General features: G+C 32.4%; 2 protein-coding genes and 1 long non-coding RNA gene across 6 annotated transcripts; 2 read left to right on the top strand and 1 right to left on the bottom strand.

Moving 5' to 3' along the window:
• The first annotated feature begins 316 nt into the window (after nucleotides 1-316).
• LOC137837412 (uncharacterized) lies at nucleotides 317-4,184 on the top strand. The gene is made up of 3 exons (XR_011085455.1): nucleotides 317-509; nucleotides 2,112-2,215; nucleotides 3,828-4,184. It is a non-coding gene; the product is annotated as an uncharacterized lncRNA (long non-coding RNA).
• A 1,509-nt stretch (nucleotides 4,185-5,693) lies between these two features.
• LOC137837409 (uncharacterized) lies at nucleotides 5,694-9,818 on the top strand. Its single transcript, XM_068646390.1, has 4 exons — nucleotides 5,694-8,801; nucleotides 8,902-9,028; nucleotides 9,410-9,511; nucleotides 9,676-9,818. The coding sequence occupies exons 1-4, from the start codon at nucleotides 6,100-6,102 to the stop codon at nucleotides 9,751-9,753; spliced, it is 3,009 nt and encodes a 1,002-aa protein (XP_068502491.1). The 5' UTR covers nucleotides 5,694-6,099; the 3' UTR covers nucleotides 9,754-9,818.
• Nucleotides 9,819-10,058: 240 nt separating this feature from the next.
• On the bottom strand, nucleotides 10,059-14,202 carry LOC137837410 (uncharacterized). Of its 4 annotated transcripts, none has more exons than XM_068646391.1 (8): nucleotides 13,980-14,202; nucleotides 13,652-13,880; nucleotides 12,953-13,343; nucleotides 12,539-12,676; nucleotides 12,150-12,309; nucleotides 11,656-11,803; nucleotides 11,431-11,547; nucleotides 10,059-10,725 (listed from the first exon to the last, which is right to left on the bottom strand). In XM_068646391.1, exons 1-8 carry the CDS (start codon nucleotides 14,117-14,119, stop codon nucleotides 10,531-10,533), a joined length of 1,518 nt encoding a protein of 505 aa, XP_068502492.1. In that variant the 5' UTR covers nucleotides 14,120-14,202; the 3' UTR covers nucleotides 10,059-10,530. The 4 variants fall into 4 exon arrangements, with proteins under 4 accessions (XP_068502492.1, XP_068502493.1, XP_068502494.1 ...); XM_068646392.1 differs by having other exon boundaries at nucleotides 13,652-13,877; nucleotides 13,980-14,183; XM_068646393.1 differs by having other exon boundaries at nucleotides 11,415-11,547; nucleotides 13,980-14,162.
• Nucleotides 14,203-27,866: the final 13,664 nt, after the last annotated feature.

The raw sequence follows: 27,866 nt of genomic DNA, 5'->3' as shown, positions 1-27,866 counted from the left end.
AATTAATAGTTGGTTTTTATTAATAATTTTAAAAGCTATATCTATTATAAAAGAAATAATAAACCTATATCTTTATCGTTAGAATATGATTGGAGGATAGAAAAAAAAAATATCAATATTTTTGTTGTTATCTTTCTCTGATATTCTGTTGATTCTTCCATCTTCAATTCAAGCTTTAGAATCAATAGGAAATAACAAGACTCAAAATTTCCAAACCCCAGTTCCAGTTAATTAAATTCAATTGGAAATGCATCTTTGGCCGACAAAGAATCTCCGAGATTCCTTCAAAATTTCTTACCTCAGAAGGCTTGAATGGAACTACCAGAGAATGGAAATGGAGAAGGACCAACAATCCTCCACGGAACAGAAGCTTCTGGAAAATGATAACCGGGATGATAGCAACGGCCAAGCACCCAACCTCCTCAATTTTGAAGCTGGGTCGGTAGCTTCCCTCTGCCATGAGCTGTTGCTGGTTCTCTCTTGCTGCTACTGTTGCTTTTGCTGTGGTGGTAACCAACTAACTAACTCTTTAACCCTTGTGCTTTTTGGTTTGGTTTCTCAGTCTTTGTTTTGTTTGTTTGGATTTTTAATTGCTGTGAGGGGATAATAGGTGTTTCTTTCAACTGGGTTTTGTGAATTGCTTGTAGAAAGTGTTATTTTGTGGGGATTTTATCTGGGGTGGTTGGTGTTGAAAAGGGTAGTTGTTTTCTGCCTGCCAGTGAATTGGTGAATTTTTATAAGGATAAAATGAAGATGAAGTTTTTTAGGTGATTTTGGTGATCCCTTGGAGTTTTGTCTCCAAGCCCCTGTGCCTTTTGGTTTTGTTTCTCATTCTTTGTTTTGTTTGTCTGAAATTTGAATTTGTGAGGAGATAATCCCTGTTCGTTTAGTTGGTTTTTTTTTGGATTGCTTCTAAAGATATTTTCTAGGAATTTTTCTCCGGGTTAATACCTGTTGAAATTAATGGTTTAATGTTTTCTGGGTCTAGTGTGGTTGTTGTGGCTGCAATGGATTTGTTGAAATTTAATTAGGATAAAACTTCGATGCATTTTCTTAGGTGCAGATTATGAAAGTGAAACCTCAATTCTGGTCGAAAAATAACACTACAAACACTTAAGAAATAGCATCAATAGTTCCTTTCTTTTACTTAATGAAGAAGTTTGTTTTGGTTTAATTTTGGGTGTTGACTCATGTGTGAGTGATTGAGGAGAAAATTATACAAGAAAAATAGATAAAGTCGTTGTTTAATGTAAAACTTTCACAAGTGTGTTTTGGTACTGAAATCAGCTCTGGATGCACTGTAAATATGGGGTATAGTGCTCTAGCTATAAGGGATTTTCAATGTTGATTACACAAGGAAGCATAAGCCACTGTCCTTGTGATTATAATTCGAGTTTTCTTGTTGGGTTGGGTTGTAGTTGTATGATAAGAGAAAGATAGAAAGGAATTGATTAATGGATAGCCTAAGTACATGTTAGGTTTGGTTTTTGAAGAAGCCTCGGATCCATGTTTTGAATGTGAAAAAGGAAAGTTAGTCAAAGTGGCTTCAACTTAGATGTAGATCATAGATTCTTGTTTGACTTGATCCCACATGAAACCCAACATGCAGTAAATTGGATCGGTGGAAGAGATTAATATCCAAACGATGCCACTGTATTTGAGACATTTTTCTGAGATTTTCTGCTCTTAAAAGCAAATGACCATTGTGAATTTTTGTTAAGAGAACTTTTGAAACATATTTAAATTTGAGATGTACTTAAACTCTAGAGAAAGAAACCATTGGGAAGTTTCTTCAATGAGGAACATAGGGACATTTCTTACACTCCAATTGTCTTGCGTCCCCTTCTGTTCTACTTTTCTCTCCCGCACTCTTTTTTTTTAGTTCAATTGAAGATGCTTACTATTTGTGGGGGGCTGACTTAGTACTTCATTGTTAGACAAAGGCCCAACGGGCCTTTATGCTTTGTCTTATTTTATTAAGGGTAGTTTAATCCTCTCTTATTTGTTGCCTTTATATTCCCTTAGTTAGAAACAAGTGCTCTAATACTATTTTTCTTGATTCTTCTTCCTCTTTTTTTATCTTTGCATTTGCATCTTAACATGGTATCAAGAGCAAGTTGGATTCATGGTATTGCATCTAAGAGAGTTCTTATTTTGATTGAGAAGAGGAAGAGAGAAAAGAGTAGAGGAAGAGTCATTTCCGTTTTCTCACAAGGTAGCTTGTATAAAATTGCAACTGCACATTCATTTACAGTTAATCAATGAGATTTTGACAACAAGTTTGTCATTGGTATTTATTTGTTTTCAATGGTTTAGATCGGTGAAAGGAGGTCTGGTGCAAAAGTTATTTAGCTTGTACAGTATTGACTATTTTGGTTTCTTTCTTCACCTCTTCTCATTTGTGAGTATTTGTGCTTGACTTTGTTTGGTGATTATAATCAACATATTTTCTTATGTTGTTAGATACTTTCTTGTTTGAAGGTTTTCTTGTATGAAGAAGCCAAAACAGAGTCCATACTGTACAAAACCAAATAACTTTTGCACTAGACCTCAAAACAAAGTTTGATCCAACGTAAGGGAATGTAAAGTCATGATTTTCCAGAAACCTACTTGGTGAGAAAACGAGAATGATTCTTTCTCTAATCCTTTGGCTCTTGCTTTTCTCACTCAAAATATGAATCAAACTTGCCTTTGATACCGTGTTAAGATAGAAGAATAGAGAAAACTAGTATTGAGAACCTGTTCTAATAGATGCAAATTTAATTACAATAGAATGACTAAGGGAATATAAAGGCATAAAATAAGAGAGGACTAAGCTACCCTTGCTAAAATAAAACAAAGCATAAAAGTCCATTGAGCCTATTATCTAACTGATGTTTCACACTGCATAAGCTTCATTTGTGCACTATCTATCTTATGTTTGGCAATGGCACCGAGCTTCATCCTCTGTTTCGCATGGAACTTTTTCTTGTATTTAAGCCTTTGTTTCAAACGCTTCAGCCTTTATTTAAGAAGTTTATCAGTTTTGGAGTCTCACATTGCTACATCCTCTGTTTTCCTTAGTTATTTAGTCTTAATGATATGTGTCCTAAATTTTAAGTAAAAATCCCTTATAAATTTTAGTATCCACAATCTTTCCTGGTGTTTTTGGGTTAGGCTTCACAATGCCACTATCTGGGATTAGTAAACTTGATCATGGTATTTTCTTAAGCTCTCCCACTTCTTTTCTTGGGAATTATATTTGCCTCTTTTCTTGTTCTGGATCAAAGAAAAATTCACCTTCTATCCTTTATATGATGATTTCTATTGTTTAGGATTGAATTTAATATCACTTTCATGGCTTTACGATGTTTTGTATAATTTAGGATTGAGTTTTAACATCAGTAGTTGGTTTACCTGATTTCAAAATTGAAATATTTTATATTTGTTTTTCTGGGATGGGAGTTCTGCAGTAAGTACTGCCTCTTAACTTTTCTGGAAGATCTGATCATATAAGTATTGTTTTGCTGTAAGGGACTTGTGTTTATTACCTCTTCAATCTCATCTAAAGTTGGTCCACAATTTATTTTGGATCATATACATATGTGTGTGTTCTTCCTCTTTGCTACTGAAAGATAATAAAAAGGAGAACAAAATTGGCCTTTGCTTTTAATTTCAATGTGTACATTTTAGCTTATCTCCACTGCATTATCAATGTTTTATTTTGGATAATCAGCATCGTTAATATGCCATTTTCCTTTTCCTTTCTTGCCATGTCAAAATATTGCATTGAGCTTGCTTTTTGTTGGAGGTGTTGTCATCACAACTCTGTTTTTTTCAATTTGAAGCTTGTGTTGATGAGAAATAAGGAGCTACTGATCTGTCCTCATGCTCTTGGTGACAATTTGTGCAAAGTAGAGTGATCAAATATTGTACAGCTGGTTATGGATTTTCTTACAGTTATTTAGACATTATTGTACAATTATTCTGCAGTGTGATTATTAAAGGTCAAAGGGTATTAACTATATTAGCTATCAAAGTTTTTTTTCTTAAAAAGAAGTGATGGAGGTGAGATTTGATCCATATTCCCTCTTATCTCTTTGTTCAGATTGGTTTGTTTATAAACAATTAAACGACCTCACTATGATCACAGGGATAATGTTAGCAACATTGACATATGCTACAAACTTATGAGGCTTTTGTTACGTGCATCTCACTATCATGCTTATCATTCTTAACTGCATCTCTCTACTAATAGAAGAAATTAAAATAATCTTCCTCAGTGCACCACATCACTGTTGCCGTCACTATTGTTTTCATCATTGTTGTAAAGGGAGAATGTTGCAGAGGAAGAAGAGAGAGAGAAAGCCATGCGAAAAAAAAATTCTTTTAGAAAGTTCTTTCCATAATATATTTCACGTGTTCTCTGTAAATCTTGTACTGAAAATTTTGTTCTAAAAAGCTTTTTTTTTAAGTATATTTAATGCATTTTGAAAATTTTCTTCTAGAAATTTCATTCCGAAAATCCTGTTCTTGAAATCTTTTTTCAAAAATTCTAAAAAACGTGTTCTGAAAAATTTTCAGAATAAATAATTTTAAAGAAGAATAAAATGATATTTGGAAAATTGTGGAAGTCATTTTAAAGAAGAATAAAATAATCATTTTGAAAATTGTGGAGATGCAAGAAGAAAATGCCAACTTATTAATAGGAGAAAAAAAATCATTTCTACCTTTGCTTTGGAAGAAAAAAAAAATTTGTGTTTTCCCCCATCAAAAGCTATCAAAAACAATTAAATGCTAAAGAATCTATGGCTTTGAAAGTAGTTCCACTGGCCATGTTAGCATTTTAATCCTAATTAGAACAAACTATTAGAATCACACTTTTTCTTTGTTGGGTTCAACCAACTTTTCTATAAAAACTTCTAAGAAATAAAAATAAGAAGACAAAGATATATTAGGTGATTAATTTATGCACTAATTGATAGAAGTTATTCGATATAATTTCTCTATTTTTGTAATTTTTATATGAATAAATTTTAATTTATATATATATATATATATATATTTCTTTTCTAAATGTTCTTGAAAAAAGTTGGTCCAAATAGATTCTTAATCTTCCTTTTTCTATCAGTAATCAAAATTACTTTTTATAAGATTCAACCTATTTTGTCATTAACTTTGTCTTTATTTTTCTCTCAATACGAACTTTTTATATATTAAATTTATCTTTTACCGATAACCAATATAATAATTATATTTCCATTTTTTTAAATGTGTGGACTAAAATGGAGTAATTAAAACTATAAGATAAACAGTTGTTTTAATTTAAAACATATGATAGAAAATGAGTAATTAAAACTAGAAACTCCAAAATTTCTCATGCATAAAATTAGAAGGACCAAAATATAATTAACCTTTCTTTTTAATTTTCGTCAATCTTATTTACTACCTTATTCTTTACAAATGGTATTCATCTAATTAAATTAATTTCTAACTTATTCAACATAAGTTTTGTTTTTAACACATCTAAATATAATTTGAACATTTAAGCAGAATTATTTTCAAATGCAATTGGTAAAAGGTATTTTTTAAAGTTGAAGTATCTGGAATCATCATTAATTTTTTTTCATGAAATTTTTTAATATGCCTAAAACATTTTATTTTTATGTATATTTTGACCTTGGTGTTAGATACTGCAAACTAAAATTATTGATGAAATGAACAGTTCAAATTTAAAACCATTGATAAAAAATCTTTACATTTTCTTGCACTGTTATTTTACTTCTCTTGGAGCTTTACTGTGGCCAATAATATGAAGAAAATAAATTAATAAATACAAAGAGCCACATATCTATAAATATTTCATAGAATGCAAACACAATGCTCCTTAAAGAATGCCTAGAGACATGCTTACCCCATAAAGTTCCTGAAAGGGTCAAAATTACCCGTTTTAGTGGAAATTTCAGATCAAATTTACATTCTCTTTGACTTGCACTCAGTTTATGCATTTTCATCTTATATGACAAATTTTCTGTAGCATTTATGCATCACTCACTACCTTGTTATTGTTGTAATAAAGTTTCAACTGGGTTTGTTGTGTAGTGTACTTTTCTTGGAAAAATGGAAGGGGTTTTTGGATGTATGGATGGAAGATATGATGATGTATCTTTGGCAGATTCTACCATGATGTGGATTGTGCACTATGCCATGAACAAAGCTCAGGAGAAGATGAAGGGGAAAACAGGAGTGCTAGAGCGGTTGAATGAGATATCAAAGTTCTATGAGTTAGCAGTGATGCAACTTGAAGGTTGTCTAAGCATTGTTCATGCAGAGACTGAAAGCAGCTTTCTTGAGAGCAACCACGAAGAGGTACTTGATGACTTGAGAGACATAAAAGATCGCCTTCAATGGCGTTTAAAGGAATCTGAATTAGCCATAGTAGAGAAGGACAAAGAATTGACACAGAGATTAGAAAATGAGTTGCAACTTAGGCATGCTTTAGAGCTGAAAGAAAGACAATTGGTTGCTTTGGGAGTGAGCCATGAGGTTGAAACAAGTAGTTCAAATGCTGAGAATGAACAAACAACAAGAAATGAACATAAAGATGGTGGTGGTGATGATGGTTTTAGTGAGTTAAGGACTGGTGAGGATCAACAAAAGCTTGAGCCACAACATGACATGTTTAGTAAGGTACAAGATAATGGTGTTGGTAGGAAAAAGGTTGAGGAGATGGGTTCTGACATAGACATACTAAAGCAGACTATGGATCTTGCTTTTGGGAAGATGCAATCTGCCCTTTTCTTGTGTGAAATGAGGCCAAAAGAGAGGGAATGGAAGTTGGCAATTGAAAAAGATGTGATGTCTATATCAATTGGAAGCTCCATAAGGAATTTCCAAGAGAACATTGAAGGACAAGTGAAGAAGGATGAGAATCATGTTGTCAAAGTTTGGAAGGAGCAGTGGCCACGGTTGATGAATGAGTTTACAAGTTTGCAGCATGAGTTTTCCTCTTTCTATGACACATATCCAGAGGATTCTGATTGTTCATCACTTTCTTCCCCAGCAAAGCCTTCTTCCCCAACAAGGCCTTCTTCTCCTGAAGGAAGTCATGAAATGCCTAACAAGTCCTCTCAAAAGGTGGAAGAGACAGAAAAGTTTGCAGAAGATGAAGAAAATGAAGATGGGAGCAAGTATGTTGCGAAGTTGATAAAGAGTCACGAGTCCATTATTCGCCGAAAGAGTGAAGAACTGAATTTGAGTAAGCATGGAATATTACAAGAAAGAAAGGCCTCATATTCCAGGAGAAGAAAGGAACTAAATCGTGTTAAAGAAAGAATCCATGTTGTTACTGAAAAATTGGACAATTTTATTTATCGGAATGTTAAACTTAGTGAAAATCTTTTCAAGCAAAGATGTATTCATGACACGGAACCGTTTACATTGAGGAAGTTATCAGAAGTAGATGAGATTCATACTAGTGAGGTTGCTGAAAGTCAGAGAAGTGCTGAAGAAAAGGTAAAAGAAATCTGTGATGCTGAGAATAAAATACAGGAGGAATTGTCACTAATAGCCGAGGAATTTAACACAGATCAAATTTTGAAATCAAAAAATGTGTCTGGTTCTATAGATGATCGAGCAGAAGAATTCAATAAAAAAATCTTCAACTTTGAGTTGGAGAAGCAGATACAGGAGCATGTATGTAAGTATTACTTAAGGGAAGTAATCAATGAGTGGACTGAAAACATAGAAAAGCAAACAATTGAAAGGAAGATCAGAGATGACATAAATTTGATTTTCATGTCTGAGGCAGCAAATCAAGAGTTTTCCTTAATCAAAGGACATGTGAGAGAAGCTAAGGAAAGTTGTTTACAGTGTAGTAACGAAGTAGACAAAAAAATAAATAGCACCATAAGTGAGGATATATGCATGTTTATCTTTCGGAAAACTATGGATGAATTCAACAAAAAGATGGTAGTTTGCCAAGTAGACAGTGCCATAACCGAACAGATACATCAGATTGTCTTCGGTGAAACATTGAAAAACTTTGTCAATATTGCAAGTTTTGCTTCAAAGGAGCATAGAGAAGATAGGAAAAATTTTCTGGATCAGTTACGGTTTATGTCTGTAGAAAGTTTTCTGAAGGAAGATGTCTGTATGGTTGTATTCAAACTCATGCTTGAGGAATGGGGATGGGAACTAGATGACTACTATATGGAGAATTACATCAGAGAGAAGGTAAACCAAGTTGTCATGGTTGAGACATTGAATGATGCCTTTTTCTTGACCATGGAAGTTAATTCATTGGTTCATCAAGAAAACACCATAGAAGATAGTTGTTCTACCTCTTCTATAATGTTAAACCAAGTTTGGACAGCTCAGGGAGAAGAGAACTTGACAATTATATTGTTAGAGTCTCTACTTAGTTGTTTTGAGGCAGAGGAGAATCTGATGCTAAGTGCAAAATGTGAGATCAAGGAACAATGCAGGCAACTAGACTTGGGTTCAGAACGTGGAGACCTACATGAGCATGAAATATTTGAAGATTTGATAACTGGGGAAGAAGAAACATTCTCTTCACTGACCACCAAGGTAGAACATGTGTTGCAACAATTAGGCATAAGCAAGGCACTTCTAAGGCAGTTAGGCACCAGCTTAGGGCACAGTCTACGTGATTCATACAGTTTTCAGAATCAAATGTCAAATAATGAAGAAGGTCAATTGAAGCTGTCTTCTTCTGCCTTCATGCCCCTTTTGAATCTTTTACTAACATTTGCAGAATTTGGGGCAATGATATGCCAGAAGTTTGAGATGATGACTGTGAGGTATTTCACCATCATTGTTCATCAATATTTTTCACATGCATACCATTTACCTATTATCTAATTTTTCCTTCCCTTAAATTTTCCCAAACTATTCATACAGATTGGAAAAGATGAAAGATTGTTTGGATCCTCTTATTGAGTTGGTTGGTTGCTTCAGGAGCAAGGAATTACTTTATCAGAAGGCCTTCATTAAAAGGTGCCAGAATCTCCAAAAGGCTGAAGCTGAGGTCTATAGCGTAATCTCAAACCTTGTGCATTCATGAAATTTAAGGGGTCATTTGGTTTGATAAATTATTTTTCTGTTTTAATTACAAAAGTACCTCCTTTTTCACTTTTTTTTTCTTGTTTTCAAATGTTTGTATAGGAAACATTGAAAACAGAAAACACTAAAAAGTTGTTTTCATTGTTTCCAATACAATATTTTGAAGACAAGCAACTAAATCAAGACAATGACATTTTGCAGAAGTAAAAACACAATGAGAGCAGGAATAGAAAACGTTTTCTCAGATCAAACTGTCCTAATATTTCTGGTTATTCACCTTCTTGCAAATGCAAGTAAGTATCACTGGAAACCACTCAAAATCTAAAGTTTTTCTGTTTAAATATAGGTTGATCTTCTAGGTGATCAAGTTGATGCACTTATAACGTTACTTGAGAAGATATTTGCAACCCTTCATCAGCATGCACCAGCTTTGCAGCAGTTCTTTGAGGTGAAAAGTTCATGTTCTATTTGATTTTCCAGTTAAAACTATGACCTGCTCTCAAATTGTTTTGAGAGATCATTTGTCTTAGTTTATATCTCAATTCTTAAATTTGGTGCACCATGATTTTTTAATTATTTTTCTCTCTTTTTTTTTGTTCTAATCTTTGACAGGTCTATGACATTTTGGAGTTGATAAAAAGAGAACTAATTAGTGGATCTGTTGAGTCTGTAACTGGTGTCGTGTCGTAATCAAATGTATGTTGTACTACATTTATATTTCAATTAGCAATATGAAGGTACTATTCATAAAAGCACAGAAAAATGGGTTTTCTCTATCAGAAAGTTTACAAGAAAATAAGAGCTCATACCAGTAAGTAATTTGGAATTAGAATGTAAAATTTAAAGGAGGCCACACTAATGGATGATCTACTTATTCAAAGGGTAAATATATTAGTGGTCAATTAAATAAGTTCCACAAAGGCTTAACCAATTGAGATAGCAACATTATTTACTTGGGATATGTTAGATAACGAAGAAAAAGTAATAGTGGGAAGTATCAAATTGAAGAATAATTATAGTAAACCAAACATATGCATAATGCTTCTTTGTGTAAATTTTAATATTCACTAAAGAGTAGTTTATGTACATCCTGAAGCAGAAACAAATCTTTTAGTAAGGCTTCAAGCTTTGCAGCCTTTGCTGCAAGTCAAATGCAATGTGCAGGTTCTATGTTTCCTTATAAATGCTTTATTGGAAAATGACTTTGATATCATATGAACATAGTGAATTTGATACTGATGTTGGGGATTCTTTATCTGCTAAAATTAAGTAGGAGCAAACTTTATCTTATTAAACTAGTTTTGCAGGATTAAATTCCACTACCTTAATATGCTTCATTCCCAAACTTTGGCACCATGTCCAATCTCTCTACCTTGAAATTCTGCACACATGTGACATGATTCTATTGCAAAAGCAGGCATGGGCAGGAGAATTTTGATATGTGCTTAAACAGGAAAAAAATGGCATTTATGAGGGCAGTGCTAGTATATCTTGCAGGATTTGCTCCACCACAATGCCACATGCAAATAGTTCAGCCACAACAAGTGCTACATTTGCATTTAAAAATTCCTTTTGACCATAAAGCTCAGGTTCCTTCTTATGCATTGCCCATGCCATGGCTGGTGGGAGAACTCCATAGAGGACTGTCATGCAATATCCTCCCTAGTTCACAATAAAACATCAACAACCACCAACCACAAGAAGCAGTATTTGTCATATGTACTTAAAGGATTCTTAATTGATCAATTGAATTGATAAAACATTTTTTATTTTCAAATTTAATTACAGAAATTCCACCTGATTTTCATCTTAGGATAAATGATCAACTAGGTCCATGAATGTGTAAGGTGTTCTCAATTTAGTCACTGAAATAACGAAAAATCATATTTAGTCTCTGAATATGTAGAAGGTGAGATTTTGTCCCTGAATATTATAACTCAATGACAAAATAGTCCTTTATTTAGTGCCAGATTGGTCCTTAAAATTTCATTTTAATGACAAAATGGTCCCACAAAACTAACTGTAGAACTCAATGACAAAATGATCTCACCTTTTACAAATTCAGTGACTAAATCAAAATTCTCATTCTTTCATGAACTAAATTGAGAGTGTATCACATATTCAAGAACCTAATTGATCATTTATTCTTCATTTTATTTCTTGTTTTACAAAATTTATATCAAGAAAAGGTAAAAATAGAATATAAATGCAGAAAACATTCATGGTTCTTGTATAAATTTTGAAAAAACACAAAATAAGGTGACATTTTTGTAACTAAAAGTAAAAACAAAGGAATGTTTTCTCAAACCAAACTACCACTTAATCTTCCAATTCCACACATAAAGAAAGACCTCTTTCTCAGCTTACAGCAATATCTGTGGCAGCAGAGAATGCATCTGGAAATGTTGATGAGACAAAGAGAGAGGGAGCAACTACCATTGTTACAGCTGTGACATTTGTTTTATTCCTGCTCCACCAATTTCCCTGTCCAAAGAACTTTCTTCATTACAGCATAGCATGATTTGTTATAGGGTAAAAAAAAGAAACAGTTGTAGTTGACATAGATATTAAAGGTGCATAATTTAGTTTTACCTTTTCTGTGGGAGGGGAATTCCAGGTTCCATTTTTAAGTTGCTCCTTGAAGAACTCTGAGAAGGCTAGGAGGGTGCCAATAAGTGATGTACCTACTGCCAAAAGTGAGAAGGCAGCAACCATAATTGAAACACCATTGTTTCTCAACCTAAAAAGTTGACATTCATGAATTTTAGCTGATTGAGGTGCAAATTAACAGTCCAGACAATTTTGAGAGGCTCTATTGCTTGTGATGAAAAGGGTAAGAAAAAAGTTGTTTTCTCTTTGTTTCACAAGAATGGAAAAGCTTGCATCAATACCTTCATATTCATAATATATTAGAAGTGTAATTACTTTGTGTAGTTCATGTAACCAACCTTTTCTGGTAGGATTAGACTTTTGTTACAAAAGATTTTGCAGAGTGAGTTTTACACAAGGTTTCCCAAAATTGTCTCTAACTTTATAGTTACATACCAACACAATGTCCCCAAATTAGTCTATAGGGACAAAATTACCTGTATAACAAGGCAACCGGATCAACTACTTGGTTTGCTTCAGCTGCAAGACCAAAAGCAACTGCATCCCAGACAAGCACTGCCACCAGTGGCACAAGAGCACCAATAAAAACTGAAGCTTTTATACGACGAAGATCACCTTCCAAATAAGTGCAAATAACTGCAATGTTTGTAAAGCCAAATGTTTTAGCAAAATCATTCTCATAAAATTTAGAACGACCCATAATCAGGAAGAAACTCATATAAGAGATTATGACACTGTTTCCAACTTTAATGTAGAATCTTAATTGTGACACTCTCTCTTTATATGTAGCTTATATTGTTACTTTTCTTCATTTTCATTCTCAACTAACACTTGAATTCTTAATATATATAATTTTCATTCTTACACGGGGTTATATCATGAAACACAAGAGAAAAAATAATAATAGGTATTGTTGGTGGAATCTTTGTCCAGTCACTAAGGCCTCCAACTCCTGACCATCCCCCAAACACAACAGCTAGCACCTCAATAGCCAATAATAAACCTGCAAACAAGAACCTAAACATTATCAATTTAATTCTAGATTGAAATACACATACACCTACACCTACATTAGAAGAAATAGGTTAAACATAGTACTAATAGTTCATGTATTCTTAATTTAATTCTTACAGTAAGAACTTGTTAAATTAGTCCTTGTATATGCAAACATTTCCTATTATGCATTTACCACAATGAAACAATATTTGGAAAACTCTGGTCAAATTTGCACAATGCTAATTACAATTTAGAAACATGCATTGGTCAAATATTTATGTACCAATCAAGGAAGTAGTGAGATACTGGTTCACTCGATCAGTGGTTTGGGTTCCCCAAATGGAGACAGGCATTGTGAAGAGAGCAGTGAATAGACAGCCGGAAACTGGTGCTGGGAGATTGATGAGTTGGAAAAGAATCTCCCCAGACTTGGAACTATATGCAACCATGGAACTATATCCCAAGAAAACATAGGCAATAGTAGCTATTGTTCCACCCCAGTCACCAAGTGTCTCTTGGGCCATGGTTCTGATAGAAATGACATCCAACTCATTTTCTTCCTCTTTCCTCCCTTTCTTGTTCATCAAAGCCACATTTATTTCAACCAGCAAAAATGCTTCAGTGAGGAGAAATATCCAACACACTATTACTGATACAGAACTTGGAATAATTCCCTGCAATTGTACATAAATGTTTTGGACATGTCAACATGAAAAGACCATGTTTTTTCTTAAGTAAAACATGTTTTTCCCCTCAAAATATCCTGAAATTCAGTTTTAGTCTGTATTAAAATTTGATTTACTTGGTCCAAATATTTTTTAGTAGTGACATAGTTTTAGTCCCTTATTATACAGTAAAAAAACACATGTTTCCATGCAAAGACTAAAAATAAATTAACTTTATATAGGAACTAGAAATCAAAATTTGAGATATTTTGAAGGACAAAAACATTGTTTTTGCAGGTCAAGAGAAAAGGGAGTACAGCAGGGAAGGCTTTCTCTGGAAGTGCAAGAATTCCAGTACCAATACTAGTACCAATGATAAGAGCAACTGCACCAGCAACGGTACCCTCCTTCTTCTCAGCTACTTTGCTAGTTTCTTTGCTCAATTCATTGGAAAATTTGTGTGCCTTTCTAGCATAATGCTTTCTTCTAATCACTGGCTTTTGTTGTTGCCAATGGAGGTGGCACAAATAGTTGTGATAGCTTCTGCTGGGAGAAGTTGGAACTCATATAAGATGCTGACACAAAAGAGCAAATACACTTCTACAAGACAATATAAAGAATGAATCATGGTAAATCATGTCATACTTGCTCATTTTAAAGACAAATTTTGTTGTTCTTGTGTTCCCATGTAGATTTCTTGTCCATGATGGATTTGCTTTTACATTTCTGTGGATTTTGAGATGCAAATGTGAAGAGGGAACTGAAGAGATGCTGCTAGATTCCATGAGAAAAGGTACAAATGGCTAAGCTGAACGAATTGTTGTATGGTGTCCAAATATCTTGTTAAATGGTCCCTACAATATATTCTAAAGAGTTAAGTGTTTTTTTTTCCTATATAAATACATGAGAAATGGCAGGTTTTTTCTCAAGAAATTGAGATAGTTTTTAAATAATTTATCAAAATATATGTCTGGAAATTCCACATCAATTAGAGATGAGGACAATTCATTATAGATAAATAGGTGCAAATCTCAATTTTATGAACTGATTTTATGAGGTTGAGTTAGATTTAAAGTCTAATTCTTAATAATGCAGATTTTTAAAAAGTTATGGAGATAGATAAATAGTATTTGAGATGCACACGGCTTCAAAAATAAGAAAATGTATTTTTAAAAAATATAAACTTTATATTAAAATCGAAGTCGTGTTTTAATTTCATGAATTTTAAATTTTTATTTTTGATAAAGTTGGTTGCTCAATATACGGCTTTTGTTTTTATTTTTTTTAGAAATTATGCTGTAATATGACGAAAAATAGAAAATAAAGAAGTGTATAGTAAAAACATGGAAAATAGTTTTTTATATCCAATACTCTATCCTATATCTCAATAAATATTAATTTTTTATTTATTTTTTATTTTTTTATTTTAAAAATTATTTTAATATTTTGTATTTTACATATATTTTTATTAGAAAGATTTTTTTTATTTAAATTTTATTATAAATATTAATATTTTATGTGAATGTAAGGTGGAGCATATCATTACCTGAAAACATATAAGTACTGTCTTATGAACCCGATTTCTAAATAAAAAATTCTTAGAAATGAAAATTGTACATTAAGTATAAGATTTTATAAAAACAAAGTAAAAAATCAAAGTTGTGTAGTGAAGTCCAAATCAACTTTTATTCTAATATAAAAGTTGTGTTTTTAAAGTCCAAATTTATTATTTTGAAGTCATATTTTTCAAATACAAAATAATATTTTTATAATTTTTTAAAAAATATGTCTCTGTAAATTTGAACAAAATTACTCTAATCTTATAAAAAACTGAATTGACATTACTCTAATCTTATAAAAAACTGAATTGACATTACTCTAATCTTATAAAAAACTGAATTGACATTAGTGATCAATAAAAATAGAATGAAACAAGGATTAAGTATGATCCTTTTTTTTTTGCTGTAAGTTACTTTTTGCAACTGTTTTGTTCTTTTTTAATTTCAGTTCTTATTATTTTTTTAATTGTTTTCTATGAGCCTACTTTTGTGGGTAAATTTCCTATCTAGCACCATTTACATTTTTATTTCCCTATCTAACACCATTTTATTTTTATTTCCCTATCTAGCACCCTTTTGTTTTTATTTCTCTATCTAGTACCATTTTATTTTTTATTTCCCTATCTAGCACCATTTTAAAAATAAATAAATAAATAATAAATTAAAGTAATAAATTTAAAATGTTTAGTTTAAAATAATTTTTTTAAGAATGAAAAAAATAAAAAATTAAACCCTACAACAACATAAAAGTTGAATCTATAAACATAAATTAATATTTATTTTTATTATTATGGAAGATGTAATCATGTTAATTTCAAGTAAAAAATACATGACATAATTATAAAAAAACCAAAGTCCATTAGTATTAATTAACAGTTGACACACAAATAATATTGAAGTGTCTACCCTAAAATCCTAAAAAAAACTAATGCAAATATTACACTTAATGCTTAAAAATGAGAAGAAAAAATGCAAACATAAATAAGTCTAGAAAATAAAAACAGCAGCAATAAAATAAAAACAAAAAACATAAATAAATAAAGAATGACAGAAAAAAATAATAACTAAAAACATAAAAGATATAAAATAAGGGTAAATTCCCTATCTAGCACTATTTACATTTTTATTTTCCTATCTTGCTCCATTTTGTTTTTATTTCCCTATCTAGCACTCTTTTGTTTTTATTTCACCATTTTATTTTTTTATTTTCCTATCTAGCACCATTTCAAAAATAAATAAATAAATAATAAATTAATTTTTTTATAATTTTAATTTTGAATGCATTAAAAAATAAATATTTTTAATGTTTAAAATAGTTAGAAATATAATTAATGAATAAAGAAATGAGTTTTTACAAAATAAAAATAAAAAAGTAATAAATTTAAAATGTTTAGTTTAAAATAATTTTTTTAAGAATGAAGAAAATAAAAAATTAAACCCTACAACAACATAAAAGTTGAATCTATAAACATAAATTAATATTTATTTTTATTATTATTGAAGATGTAATCATGTTAATTTCAAGTAAAAAATACATGACATAATTATAAAAAAAACAAAGTCAATTAGTACTAATTAACAGTTGACACACAAATAATATTGAAGTGTCTACCCTAAAATCCTAAAAAAAACTAATGCAAATATTACACTTAATGCTTAAAAATGAGAAGAAAAAATGCAAAAATAAATAAGTCTAGAAAATAAAAACAGCAGCAATAAAATAAAAACAAAAAAACATAAATAAATAAAGAATGGCAGAAGAAAAAATAACTAAAAATATAAAAGATATAAAATAAAGACAAAACAAAGATAAAGATATAAAAAAAATCCAAATAAGATAAATATAAGAGATATAAGACATACTAAATAAGTATATGTTGATCATAAAAAGGAAAATAAATTAAAGATGATCATTCATTTAATATTTTCTTCTGGTACACTAAATAGTTTGTGCGAAATGAAACATAATTAATGACAAGTCCACAATCCAGTAATATTGGGACATGTTCTTTATGTGTGTCCTGGTGTTTGACAATATAAACATTTTTTTGTTCGATCATGTTGTTCTCTTATGTCCATATCAGTCCTTATTCAACTTGGTGGTTTTTGTATAATCATGTCATGTATTTTTTACTTGAAATTAACATGATTACATCATCAATAATAATAAAAATAAATACTAATTTATGCTTATAGATTCAACTTTTATGTTGTTGTAGAGTTTAATTTTTTATTTTCTTCATTCTTAAAAAAATAAATTTTAAACTAAACATTTTAAATTTTTTATTTTTATTTTTATTTTGTAAAAACTCATTTCTTTATTCATTAATTATATTTCTAACTATTTTAAACATTAAAAATATTTATTTTTTAATGTATTCAAAATTAAAATTATCATTTTTTAAATTTATTATTTATTTATTTATTTATTTTTGAAATGGTATTAGATAGGAAAATAAAAAATAAAAGGGTGTTAGATAGGAAAATAAAAACAAAGGGTGCTAGATGGGAAAATAAAAGTATAACTGGTGCTAGATAGGAAATTTACCCTATTTTTGTTTTGTTGTTCTTCTAATACGTGAATAATTTACTTTTAGTCTTTATCAATTTTTTTTAACAAAGACTAATTCAAATAAATAAATAAAATGCGAAAAGGACTGTAACACCCCGGAAAATACATTTAACTATTACAATACAGGTTCTACATATTTCTATACAAGCATAAAGTTTTTCAAAACATTCCTAATACATTATTAGGACATATAGAAATACAAATATTTACAATATAAGTTTCATAATCAACGCCCTAAAACTCTTCTGATCCTCAGACACCTATAAGATCATCTGTTCGTGTACGTAGTACAGTCATCGCAGTTCAAACACAACAAGAAAAGCAAGGGTAAGCTAGTGAAAATAGAATTTTATAATATACACAATTAAATCAAAAGAGAAAACCAAGTTACATGATCAATTTCTCAAATTATTCAATCTTCTTCAAAACTCAACAATAAAAAATCACATAGATCTCACATGGATCTACACATCCAGAATATTCAACAAACAACATCTTCCGGAAGACCCGTATTAAGTAAGTCCTACCAGAGACTAACACCTGATCCAAAGATTATCAGCGAATCCAACAAAAAGGATCAGGGTAAGTTCAATACGACCCAAGCCGTGCATCTCATATGTCACGGTGTGCATGAACTCCCTCATCAGCTTCTCACCATCTGATATCTTAGTCTATGTGACTTAGATCATCAGTGAAGCTCGGATATCTCTGTTATCACATAGGCATCAATACTTAATACACAGCAAACATCAGTCCATACATTATCCCAAATGTATGAATTCAATTCCATACCATTCCGTCATACAATATCATTTCAAACACGATCCAAAACATTAAAAAACATAATTAAAATAAAAAAACAACACTTAAATATTAAACCATCAAAATATAATATTTTTACAAATTTAAATAATATATAAACAAACAACCCAATATATATAACACACAACATCCCTGCAAGAAAAATTGAATATTGGGACCACGTCCCTTCCGCATTCAGATCTTCTATCCTAAGGTGCTATTAAAAATTAAATTTAGCTTCCCTTACCTCAATTGCTTGCTTTCCAAGCAACTTCTAGAATTTTATTCTTCACCGTCCGGATAAGCTTCAAGATTTACGGGCCTAATGCAAATTATCCAAACAGAACAAAAATTCAGTATATAGTAGAATAAGTTGAGAGGATTAAACTTCTCAATTGACCCCACCAAGATTGATGACTAAATCCTAGGGAAAAACAGAGAAAAAAAGGATATTTAGAGTAAAAATGAACTTACTCTGTTTGAAAATCTGATCGGGTAGAAATGTTCCTTAACTCCTCAGCTACAGCGTGGTATGATCAGATTCTAAAATAGATGAAGTTTGGGAGAGAAAAGAATATAGAGAGAGAGAAAAAGAAGAAAAATGGTACTGTGGTGTGAAGAATGTTTCTGTTGATTTTAAAAAAGGGCACACAGTTACAAGGACTACCTCAAAATAGATCAAATATTAGAAATATTTAAAGGAAACATGGATACATTACAAGGATTACAATAAAAGAAATGTAACTAAAAGAAATATGTATTGGATAAATCTAAAGGAAGTCGTGAAAAAAATTAACATATTAATTTTAAAATTTATGATGAACTATCAATTATCATCCACTAAATAAAAAAGCAAAATTAACTGAAAAAAAAATGAAGGTGATGTGTGAACACTAAATACTGTCCACTATATCTTTATTATTAGAAAAAAAAAGTGGGTAAGCGTGGTATCTAATCCTAAATAATTCATTAACTTTTTTATTGTGTTGAACATTTATTATTATAAACATTAAAGTAGATATCTTAAGTATTTATCTCTTAATAATGCTTTAGATACAGTAAATATTAGTGAAAAAAATATCTTTACGGTATAAAATTGAGTAAAAATTGTTTCATTATTTCATTGAAAACTTACAAAAGGTACATATAAAACTACCAAAAGCTTATAAAAGTAGTAAGTTTTTTCATAACAGGAAACTAAGAGATAACACCATTATATATATATATATATATATATATATATATATATATATATATATATATGGGTTCAATATGTAAAAAAAAATTACAAAAACAAATATACTGGATAACATATTTCTCACAACTATTATCTTATTTAGATTATACAATAAAGTTAAGAAATTTATTCAGATCCATAACACTTCAAAAAAAATCAATTGGTATTTTATCAAATGTTCTCTTTTATGACTTCCTTTCCAGATTTCTATAAGTGTAGAAATTATTAATTGATTTTGATTTTTTAGTTTTAGTTTTTTATTTGAGTAAGAATTATTAGATAATGATAATGAAAGAGAGAAAAAATCCTTTTATAAAATTACCTTTCTCTAATAACTTCTTATTCAAATAAGTTTTAATAACAAAATTATCTCTTAATAAGGTGAGAAAACAAATATATATTTTAATAAATTAAAAATAATTTTTAATAGTCATTATATAACAATTTTTAATTTTATACATTTTTTCATATTATTTTATGATAACATACGTCTCAGAATGAATCTTATAAGGAATAAAGGAGCACACTAGAGATGGTAAAACGAGACAGGTCGTGTGCGCTTGTTTACGGCCCGTTAAGAAAAATGTGATTAGACGATCTATTTCAACCTCCTAGTCTGCTTAGACCCGCTTCACAAAATCCACATATTTAAAAAATTTAAAATATCTTTTTGCACCCTTATAACTTTTTTTATGCATCCTCATATTTTGATAATAATTATTTAATATTTCATAATGTTTTTTTTTGTCTTTCTAAAATGCATAGATTGTTTGGGTTTCAATACTCATCAAATACTAAATGTAGTAGCCAAACCTTAGCCTTTTTTATAATAAAATTTAAATATAATATTATATATATATATGTATTTATATTATTTTATATTATTTTTCATTAGAATAGTAATCATGTGTCTACATGTATTACCTTAAAAATTGTATATGTTTAAATGAAGTATTTTATCAATCAATTTATTAGTATGATTGAAATTCAAATTTCACTGAAATCAAAACATTATTATAATTTTTTACTAATATTTTATTACGTATGTGTCATGAAAATAATACTATGAGATCATTTACCTAATTTATCTAAATAAAAATATAACTTAATAAACAAAAAATAAACATGCGGGGCGGGGGTTAATAAAAGTATCCCGCATATTTATGCAGGGCGGACCAAATGCGGGGTGGGCTGCATTGCCATCCCTAAGACATAGTACCATAAAATTTTCATATTTTTACCATAAAAAAATACAGAGACAAATTTTATAGATAGGATGATAAATTAGTCGATCAGTGCATATTTTTTTATGAAAAAGTGACGACACCAAATGCATCAATAAAAGGCTTGTTGGTAAAACTTACCGATGGATATTGTCAAGTCGTTGATAATTACCAATGGGTCATTTCTTCGAAAATTACTGACAAATTTGTCCTTTGATAATTAACGACATGAATGTACAATAGTACATTCATTTTGGTGTGGTATCTAAATGCAAGTATTGACTGGTCTGTCATTTGATAATCTAATGTTAGTAAGGTATCTTACTACAATTATCTACAAATTCGTCCGTAAGTAATAACAGACGAATGTATCCTTCAATAATTTGGTAACGTTTAGATATGCTAATTTTTTACGGGATTTTTCTTATACATGTACATTAGAAACAATTTAACATGTATACGACAATTCCAGAAATTCCAAATAGATAATTGTTCTTGCCGGTTGACCTCGGACGGATTGAATGGACAAGTTCCTCTTCTGGTTTGTCTCTAATTAGTGTTTCGAGATGCCGCTCCACTAGGACAAAGGGGGTTCTACTACCTGTTGATCACACTCTGACAATCAAGTCAGTGAAAGCATTCAAAATATCAAATCAGTTTCAGTCTCAAGTATTCAGAAACAACATACCTTTACTCGAGGTCTCAAGCCCCTTTTGTAGATATCCCTTCAACGGTTTGCTCCAATCTCAACAGAGCAAGATTCTCAAAAGAGAGAATATAATCTCAACAAAAAGAATATAATCGTAACATAAAAACATACTACTTACGTGCACCTTTACTCTTAGGTGCTAACCACATTATTTCCAACAACTTTTATTTAATTAACATATGTATTATAACCAAAATAAATGTTTCATCTATTTTAATTATCTTTTTCGAGTTGACCACCAACGTCTGGGTCGAGATCATGACCCGCCTTTTGGGCCCATACCCGCCCAAAGCCGAGCTGACCTTACCTAATGCTTGGACCGAGGTCTTAAGCACTCCTGGCCAATACACAAGGCTCGAGCCGAGCTTGGCTAGGTGAAAAGTCTTTCCAGCGTTGGCAATTGACGTGACACTTTCGCAGAGAGTAGGTGAGATGCGGTTATTGAAGCATTTCCTAACGAGACATCTCACCACACTAAATCTGAAGCGTCCACATGACACGTATATCAACGACGAGGAAACACTGTCGCTTCATCTCTTTCTTTCAAATAATTAAAATCCCATTTTATCCTCCCTTACTCGTTACACAAACTTCTACTCTCAGAACTTCTCTCACTCAAAAAAATCCCTTTTCACACTTCTTCTCATCGTCGAACTACCTCCTATCACCATCGCACCAAGTATTTTTTCTCGACTAATCTCCATTGTTAATTGTTTATTGATACAATCCAAGTAGCCAAGAAGATGACCAAGGACTCAAGAGACAATTCACACTATGAGCAGTCATCTCCGCAATCAACTAAAGGCCCCCAACAAATATCAGACGAACCTCACTAGAAGAAGAACTTGGCATAGACCAGAACATCAACTGTTCTTTCTTCTGGTCTTCTTAAAAGACAAAAACATGTTTGTAAATAATTTGGGCTCACTTTTAGGGTCCAAATAGCAGAATAGGCTAAAGTAGGTTCGTATAGCATACAAGGGAGTGTACTTAGCGAAATGGGCTTGTACCAAGCCCCTTTTTTCAAGACAAGGCACCTAGAATTAGGGTTTTTAACCTACCTTTTAGAAGTTATGCCTAAAGGTTTAGTTTTGCCATTTCTACCCTTCACCCATCTTCCCCACCAAGGCACCCCTTCCTATAAATAGGGTGTCTTGCCTCATGTATTTTCAACTTGATTTTGAATAGTAAAGAAACTCTGGAGGAGTGATTTTGTGAGACTTGTGACCTCTCATGTTGGGTCTTATCTTAGGTGGGTAATATCTCAAGTGGCGACTCTTGCATCACTCATATTGGAGTCCATTTGCTCCAAGTGGGGTGACTTCCTTTCTTTCCATAAGATCTCTTCAGCCCTTCCTTTTTTATCTTTTATTTACGCCTCCTTCCATTCCATACATGTCTTCTTCTAATTTTTAATTTGTTCTTCTTCTTTACTTATTCCTTGTCTTAATTTTCGCTGCATCATTTGTCACCTTATAATTGTCTTTTTCTCTTTGCCCTTCTGAAGTGAACCGTCACACTTACTTAACCACTTGGTTAAGTTTGTTTCCAATGGGAATATTTTTAGGGTTCTCACCATAATTGCTAAATAAAAAATCATAAACAAAGAGAAACCAATAAAATGTGCAATCCTAAAATCAACTCACATCATGTGGTATTCAAAGCATGGTTATTTTGTGCTTATTTGGTTTGAGTTGATTTCGGTTGTTTAAATTCTAGCACATTTAAATTCTTGCTTTTACCTTCAAGCAATTTCAATTCCGCCTTTAAATTCTTGTCATATACAATTCTACAATTTTATTCATTAAGCACTTTAAATTCCGTTTTTGAATTTTTTTGTCAATTTTTTTTCCTTACCTCATTTGCTTGAGTCCTATGTTCCTAGTGTTCTAGGAGTCTTTAATTGTTTATTCATCTTGTCGATTGTAGTACCTGAAATGAAACCTCATTTCGATTCACTCACCCTGCCTGGCTTGAAATGTGCTTGTATTTTGTTTATGTTTATGCTTGCGTTCTAACTATATCTACAATGGATTATGGTTCTATGTATCCCTCGGCTAAAAAAGAGCTTTTGAAAGAGGTTTCTTATTACACAACCCATTCACGTATTAGGGAGAGAAAACAGATGCACCATGAGTAAAAAATACGAGAGGTTTGTCAAAACCGTAGAATGTAGGGAGGGTGAACCTGTTTGCTATGACGAGTCGTCGGACCCCGATGGTCCATTTTTCTATTTTTATGCCACCTTTTTCAAAAGGGTTCTTCTTCGCCTTCCCTTGTCCATCTTTGAAAAAGAATTGTTAACCGAGCTCAACGTAGCTCCTGCCCATCTACATCCAAATAACTGGGTATTTATCTGAGCTTTTATTATTTTGTGTTCATAGCTCGACATCTCGCCAACTGTGGAAGTTTTTCTTTAATTTTTCGAGACTAAGAACACGAGTCATCAATTGTGGATGTCCCTCAATGGAGTCCCTGGAAGAGGTTTGCTTTCCCTCTTCTAGTTGTCATACAAAAATTTTAAAGGTAAATTTGTTAAAGTTTGAGCTTCAACAAGAGATTCGGCCCTACTAGACGGATTTCCCCTATATTGGACCCCTAAACCCAAATTCCAGAGTGCTTGACGTTTGGAAGATTTATCACCAAGAGATCAAGGAATCTGCGAGTTCTTGACGAGCTTGAAGGTTTTCTTTGACACCTCCTACTTATTGACCAAAGAGTACCTCCCTGGTGCCTTGAAAGCCTACACTAGTACTCCTAATTTCCTACCCTTGGTAAAGATAACTCTATTACTGTCATTAACCATTTTTTGCTTTCTTTGCAGAGAGAATGTTGTCTAACATTAGCAAGGCGAAGCTAGCCGAGCTGGCTAAGAAGATGTGGGCGGCTGCTAGTCGGCCCAAGGAATCTTTGATGTAGAAGAGGAAGGCTCCAACTTTGGTAAATCAAGCCTCGACCGATCAGGATGAGGAGACCACCTCCTAGCTCGTTTTCAAGAGGAAAAGGAAAGCGACCACTCCCCCTACCGAGCATTCTCACTCAGATGGTCGAGCTCCGCACCAAGACGTCATCGTCATACAAGAATGCGAAGGCGAGAGCCATAGGGGGAAAAGTTTGTGGGATCCAAACTTCGACATCCCGACCTATGGTGAAACTACCTTCTTGCCCAACTAGAACAAAAATAGGCTCATGGCCCATGACGAAGATCATCTGCTACGTGATGCCATGAAGCAAATTGGGCAGGCCTTTGCCATGGGTTGCTTAGTTATTGCTAAGGACGAGACCGGAATTCGTTGAAGATCAAATGGCCATGGAGCTTTAGAGGGAGGTAGAACGCCTCCGGGCCGAGGTTGGGCACCTTACTGATCTAAACGAAGAAACCAAACGTCTCCTTGCAAAGAAGGCTAAAGAGGCATCAGGCCTAGCCGAGGAAAGGAGCAAACTCATGTTCCAAATTGAGGGGTTGGAGAAGGAGGTAACCAACCGAGAGGAAACCCTCACCAAGGCCACCGAATCTTTAAAAGATGTCGCTCAATCCTACCTCGTACGATTCGAGGCAGCTCTTGAACAAGCAGCGACAGTCCATCCTTGATGGAGGAGGGCCAAGCACACCTACCCAAGCAAGCCAAGGAGAGCGTCTAGACCAAGACCAAGACCACGGTGAGCGTCTAGGACGTGAAGGAGGGAGGCTACCCTTGGAGCTAGACCGTCTAGGTCCCCTTACAAGATCAATGGCCAAACATATTCAAACACAAGCAAATGAGGCCACGGATGGAAGAGAGAAGGCTTTGTATATGTTTGCATAAAGGCCCATTGGGGGTACTTAGTAGATAGGATAGTGTAGGAAGCATTTTGGATGGAAACCTTCTAGAAACTAGGGTTGTGTATGGCCGGTCATTGCACCCTAGAATTTAGATTTAATTTTGGTTTTCTTTTCCTTGTAATGTAGCTTATCATTTACGTCCCAAACTAGCCTATAAATAGGAAGGCTAACTCATTGTATTTGACAAGTTTAATTGAGTATTGTTATGCTGCCAATTTTGTGCACTAGCTTTACTTCTCCTAGAAATCTAGGCTATAAACTTCAATCCTTTCACCTTTCTCCCTTGAGCTGGCCGAACCACTCAAACATCACACTCCTCATGCACCTTCAAAGCCAACACAACTCCTAGGAGGGCTTTGCTTCACTCACCCATTGCTTCCGCATCACGTTTTACTACTTTGATTCAAGAAGAACACATGAAATGCCATCATTTGGTATCATGAGCTTTTGGTTCTTCAAGATGAGTAGCTTGGTCTTTTAATTTCAGTTCTTCTTTATTTCATCTTTGTCATTTCAATTCCTTACTTGTCTTGCTGTTTTTATATTTTAAATTGTTCTTGGTGTGCTTATGGAAGATCCAACCAAAGCACAATTGTTCAATTGATCTTGAACAAATTCTGTGCAGCTTGTGATAGGATTCCTTACACCATTGTGTGGCTGTTTTTCTTTTAGGAAATTGAGTCCTTATTGCTTTCTTATAATTGCTTCATTTTATGCTTTGAGTCTTTATTTTTATGAATCTATAAATGTTGTGTCAAGTCATGTGAATCCATAATTGTCATCAATTCTTAGTAGTCCTATTATTGGCTTGATTGTTTCTTGTTTTTGGGTCTCTTTATATTGCTTTAATCTGCTGTTATTTTGATCCTTTGGTGCTTTTTATTTTTAGTTTGAGTTCATAATTGTGTCTTAGTTCTTACACAATTTCCATTCTTACATTTCCATTGTGTTAATTTTGGTTATCTTGCTGTTTTCTTCCAGTTTTCCAGATTTCCCCTGTATCATCTCTCTGTTCTGGGCTGTTTTGTTTAAAAAAGTTTTTCCACCCATAGGAAAATTCTGATTTTCTGGAAAATGCAAGTTTAAAGTGTTATAGAAAAGACAAAAAAAGAATGAGGTCAAAAGAAGCAACAGAAAAAAAATGATAAATCTTACAAAATCAGAGTGCAAATCTTGAGCGCTCCAGCTGGCCTAACTGCACACCAAATTTGCAAAAATTATTAAAAAAAAATGGTGCATGCGTTTTAGGTTATTCCAAAGCCAAAATTTAGATAAGATCCTGAATTTTCTTGCATCCAAATTTCAGAAACAAATTTTACAATTACAGCTCAGCATAAATCGGGGAACAAACACGTTTTCTGGCCCACAACATTTTCCAGTGGTGCTGTTTTTTTTATTTGGTCATCTAATCTAGTGCTTTTCTTTAGGAATTCCTTTTGTGTGCCAACTTTTATTGAGTACCTTTAATTGTTTGCTTTAATTTCTTGAATCTCTTTCTAAGTTGTTATATTATAAATCCTTTTGGTGGTACTGTTTTCTTTCAATTAAATTTGTTTCTTGCTTTTGTTTCTTGACCTCTCATTTTGGGTGCTGGAATTTAATTCTCTCTTGGTGCTTATGTGCATGGAAATTGACTTGGTTTAAGGTTAAGCCCTTGTGAATAGGTGCTGGAAATTGGAGAATTAAAGCCAACTTTCTAAGGAGGAGTCAAAGCTAAGGCGAAACAAACTTTCTTGAAACAAACACTACAAACACCTAGAAGATCAACAATCAAGACAACAAAGAAAGTGCACTAACCAAAAAGAGGAACAACAAAGGGGGTTTTCTTATCTCCTTTACAACTTGGTTTATTGTTAATTACCTCTTTTAAATTACGTTTTAGACGGTGAGTGTGTCTTCAAGGGCTCAAAGTGTCCAAGAAGCCTCACCTAGGGCCGAATAGCATAGTAATTTTGCTTAGTAATTTGTTGCTTGTTTGAACTTGTTTTTTTCTTTTGTTTTGGTAGAAACGTTTTGCATGCTTAGTATTGTTTAATTTTGTGCTATACCGACTAGCTTTGATTGCATAGTTAGCTTGCATTGTTTTCTTGCATTTATTTCTCAACTTATTTGTGTTCTAAGTGTTTCACTAAGAGAAAGTCTTGTGTGAAGATATTGGGGGATAGTTTTTGGCAAGGAAAAGGCTTGGTACTTAAGTAGTCCTTTGTGACTCACCTCCCTTACCTGGAAAACTACCTTCTCTAACTTTCCTAAACTTTCTCAAAGTAAAACACCTATATACACAAAGTTTTAGCCATGTCTTCTTCTTCTCACTCTCCAAAGTCTATAGAAAGTGAAGTAAAATCTTTGAAAACTCTTTTAAAAGAAGTATCCCAAGCGGTACAATTGATATCTTTTAGACAATTGGAGAATGAGAACAAAATCAATGAGTTGGCTAAAGCTCAAGAAGAGAAATCACAAAAATCACAAAAATCAAAAAAAACTCATGCATCCCATTCTCAAAGTATTGAGTCTCTAGGGGAGGGAAGCCGTAGAATCAATGATTATTACCAACCACCCCCTAGAAGAACTAGGCAAAGGGAACAAGAGGTGCCAAGGGAAACAAGAG

Source organism: Phaseolus vulgaris, chromosome 4, assembly GCF_000499845.2.
Source record: "Phaseolus vulgaris cultivar G19833 chromosome 4, P. vulgaris v2.0, whole genome shotgun sequence".
In the NCBI taxonomy this organism is placed as follows: Eukaryota; Viridiplantae; Streptophyta; class Magnoliopsida; order Fabales; family Fabaceae; genus Phaseolus; species Phaseolus vulgaris.
The sequence above is the reverse complement of the archived record's forward strand: the minus strand, read 5'-3'. Positions and strand labels throughout refer to the sequence as shown.

Bases quoted from the DNA above. Each gene is read 5' to 3' on its own strand.
- LOC137837409 (XM_068646390.1), top strand. From the start codon at position 6,100: ATGGAAGGGGTTTTTGGATGTATGGATGGAAGATATGATGATGTATCT. The intron at 8,802-8,901 runs GTATTTCACCAT...CTATTCATACAG, and splicing joins TTTGAGATGATGACTGTGAG to ATTGGAAAAGATGAAAGATT. The intron at 9,512-9,675 runs GTGAAAAGTTCA...AATCTTTGACAG, and splicing joins CTTTGCAGCAGTTCTTTGAG to GTCTATGACATTTTGGAGTT.
- LOC137837410 (XM_068646391.1), bottom strand. From the start codon at position 14,119: ATGGAATCTAGCAGCATCTCTTCAGTTCCCTCTTCACATTTGCATCTC. The intron at 13,881-13,979 runs GTATGACATGAT...AACTTCTCCCAG, and splicing joins TTTGTCTTTAAAATGAGCAA to CAGAAGCTATCACAACTATT. The intron at 12,677-12,952 runs GTACATAAATAT...TCTTGTTTGCAG, and splicing joins TCTCACTACTTCCTTGATTG to GTTTATTATTGGCTATTGAG.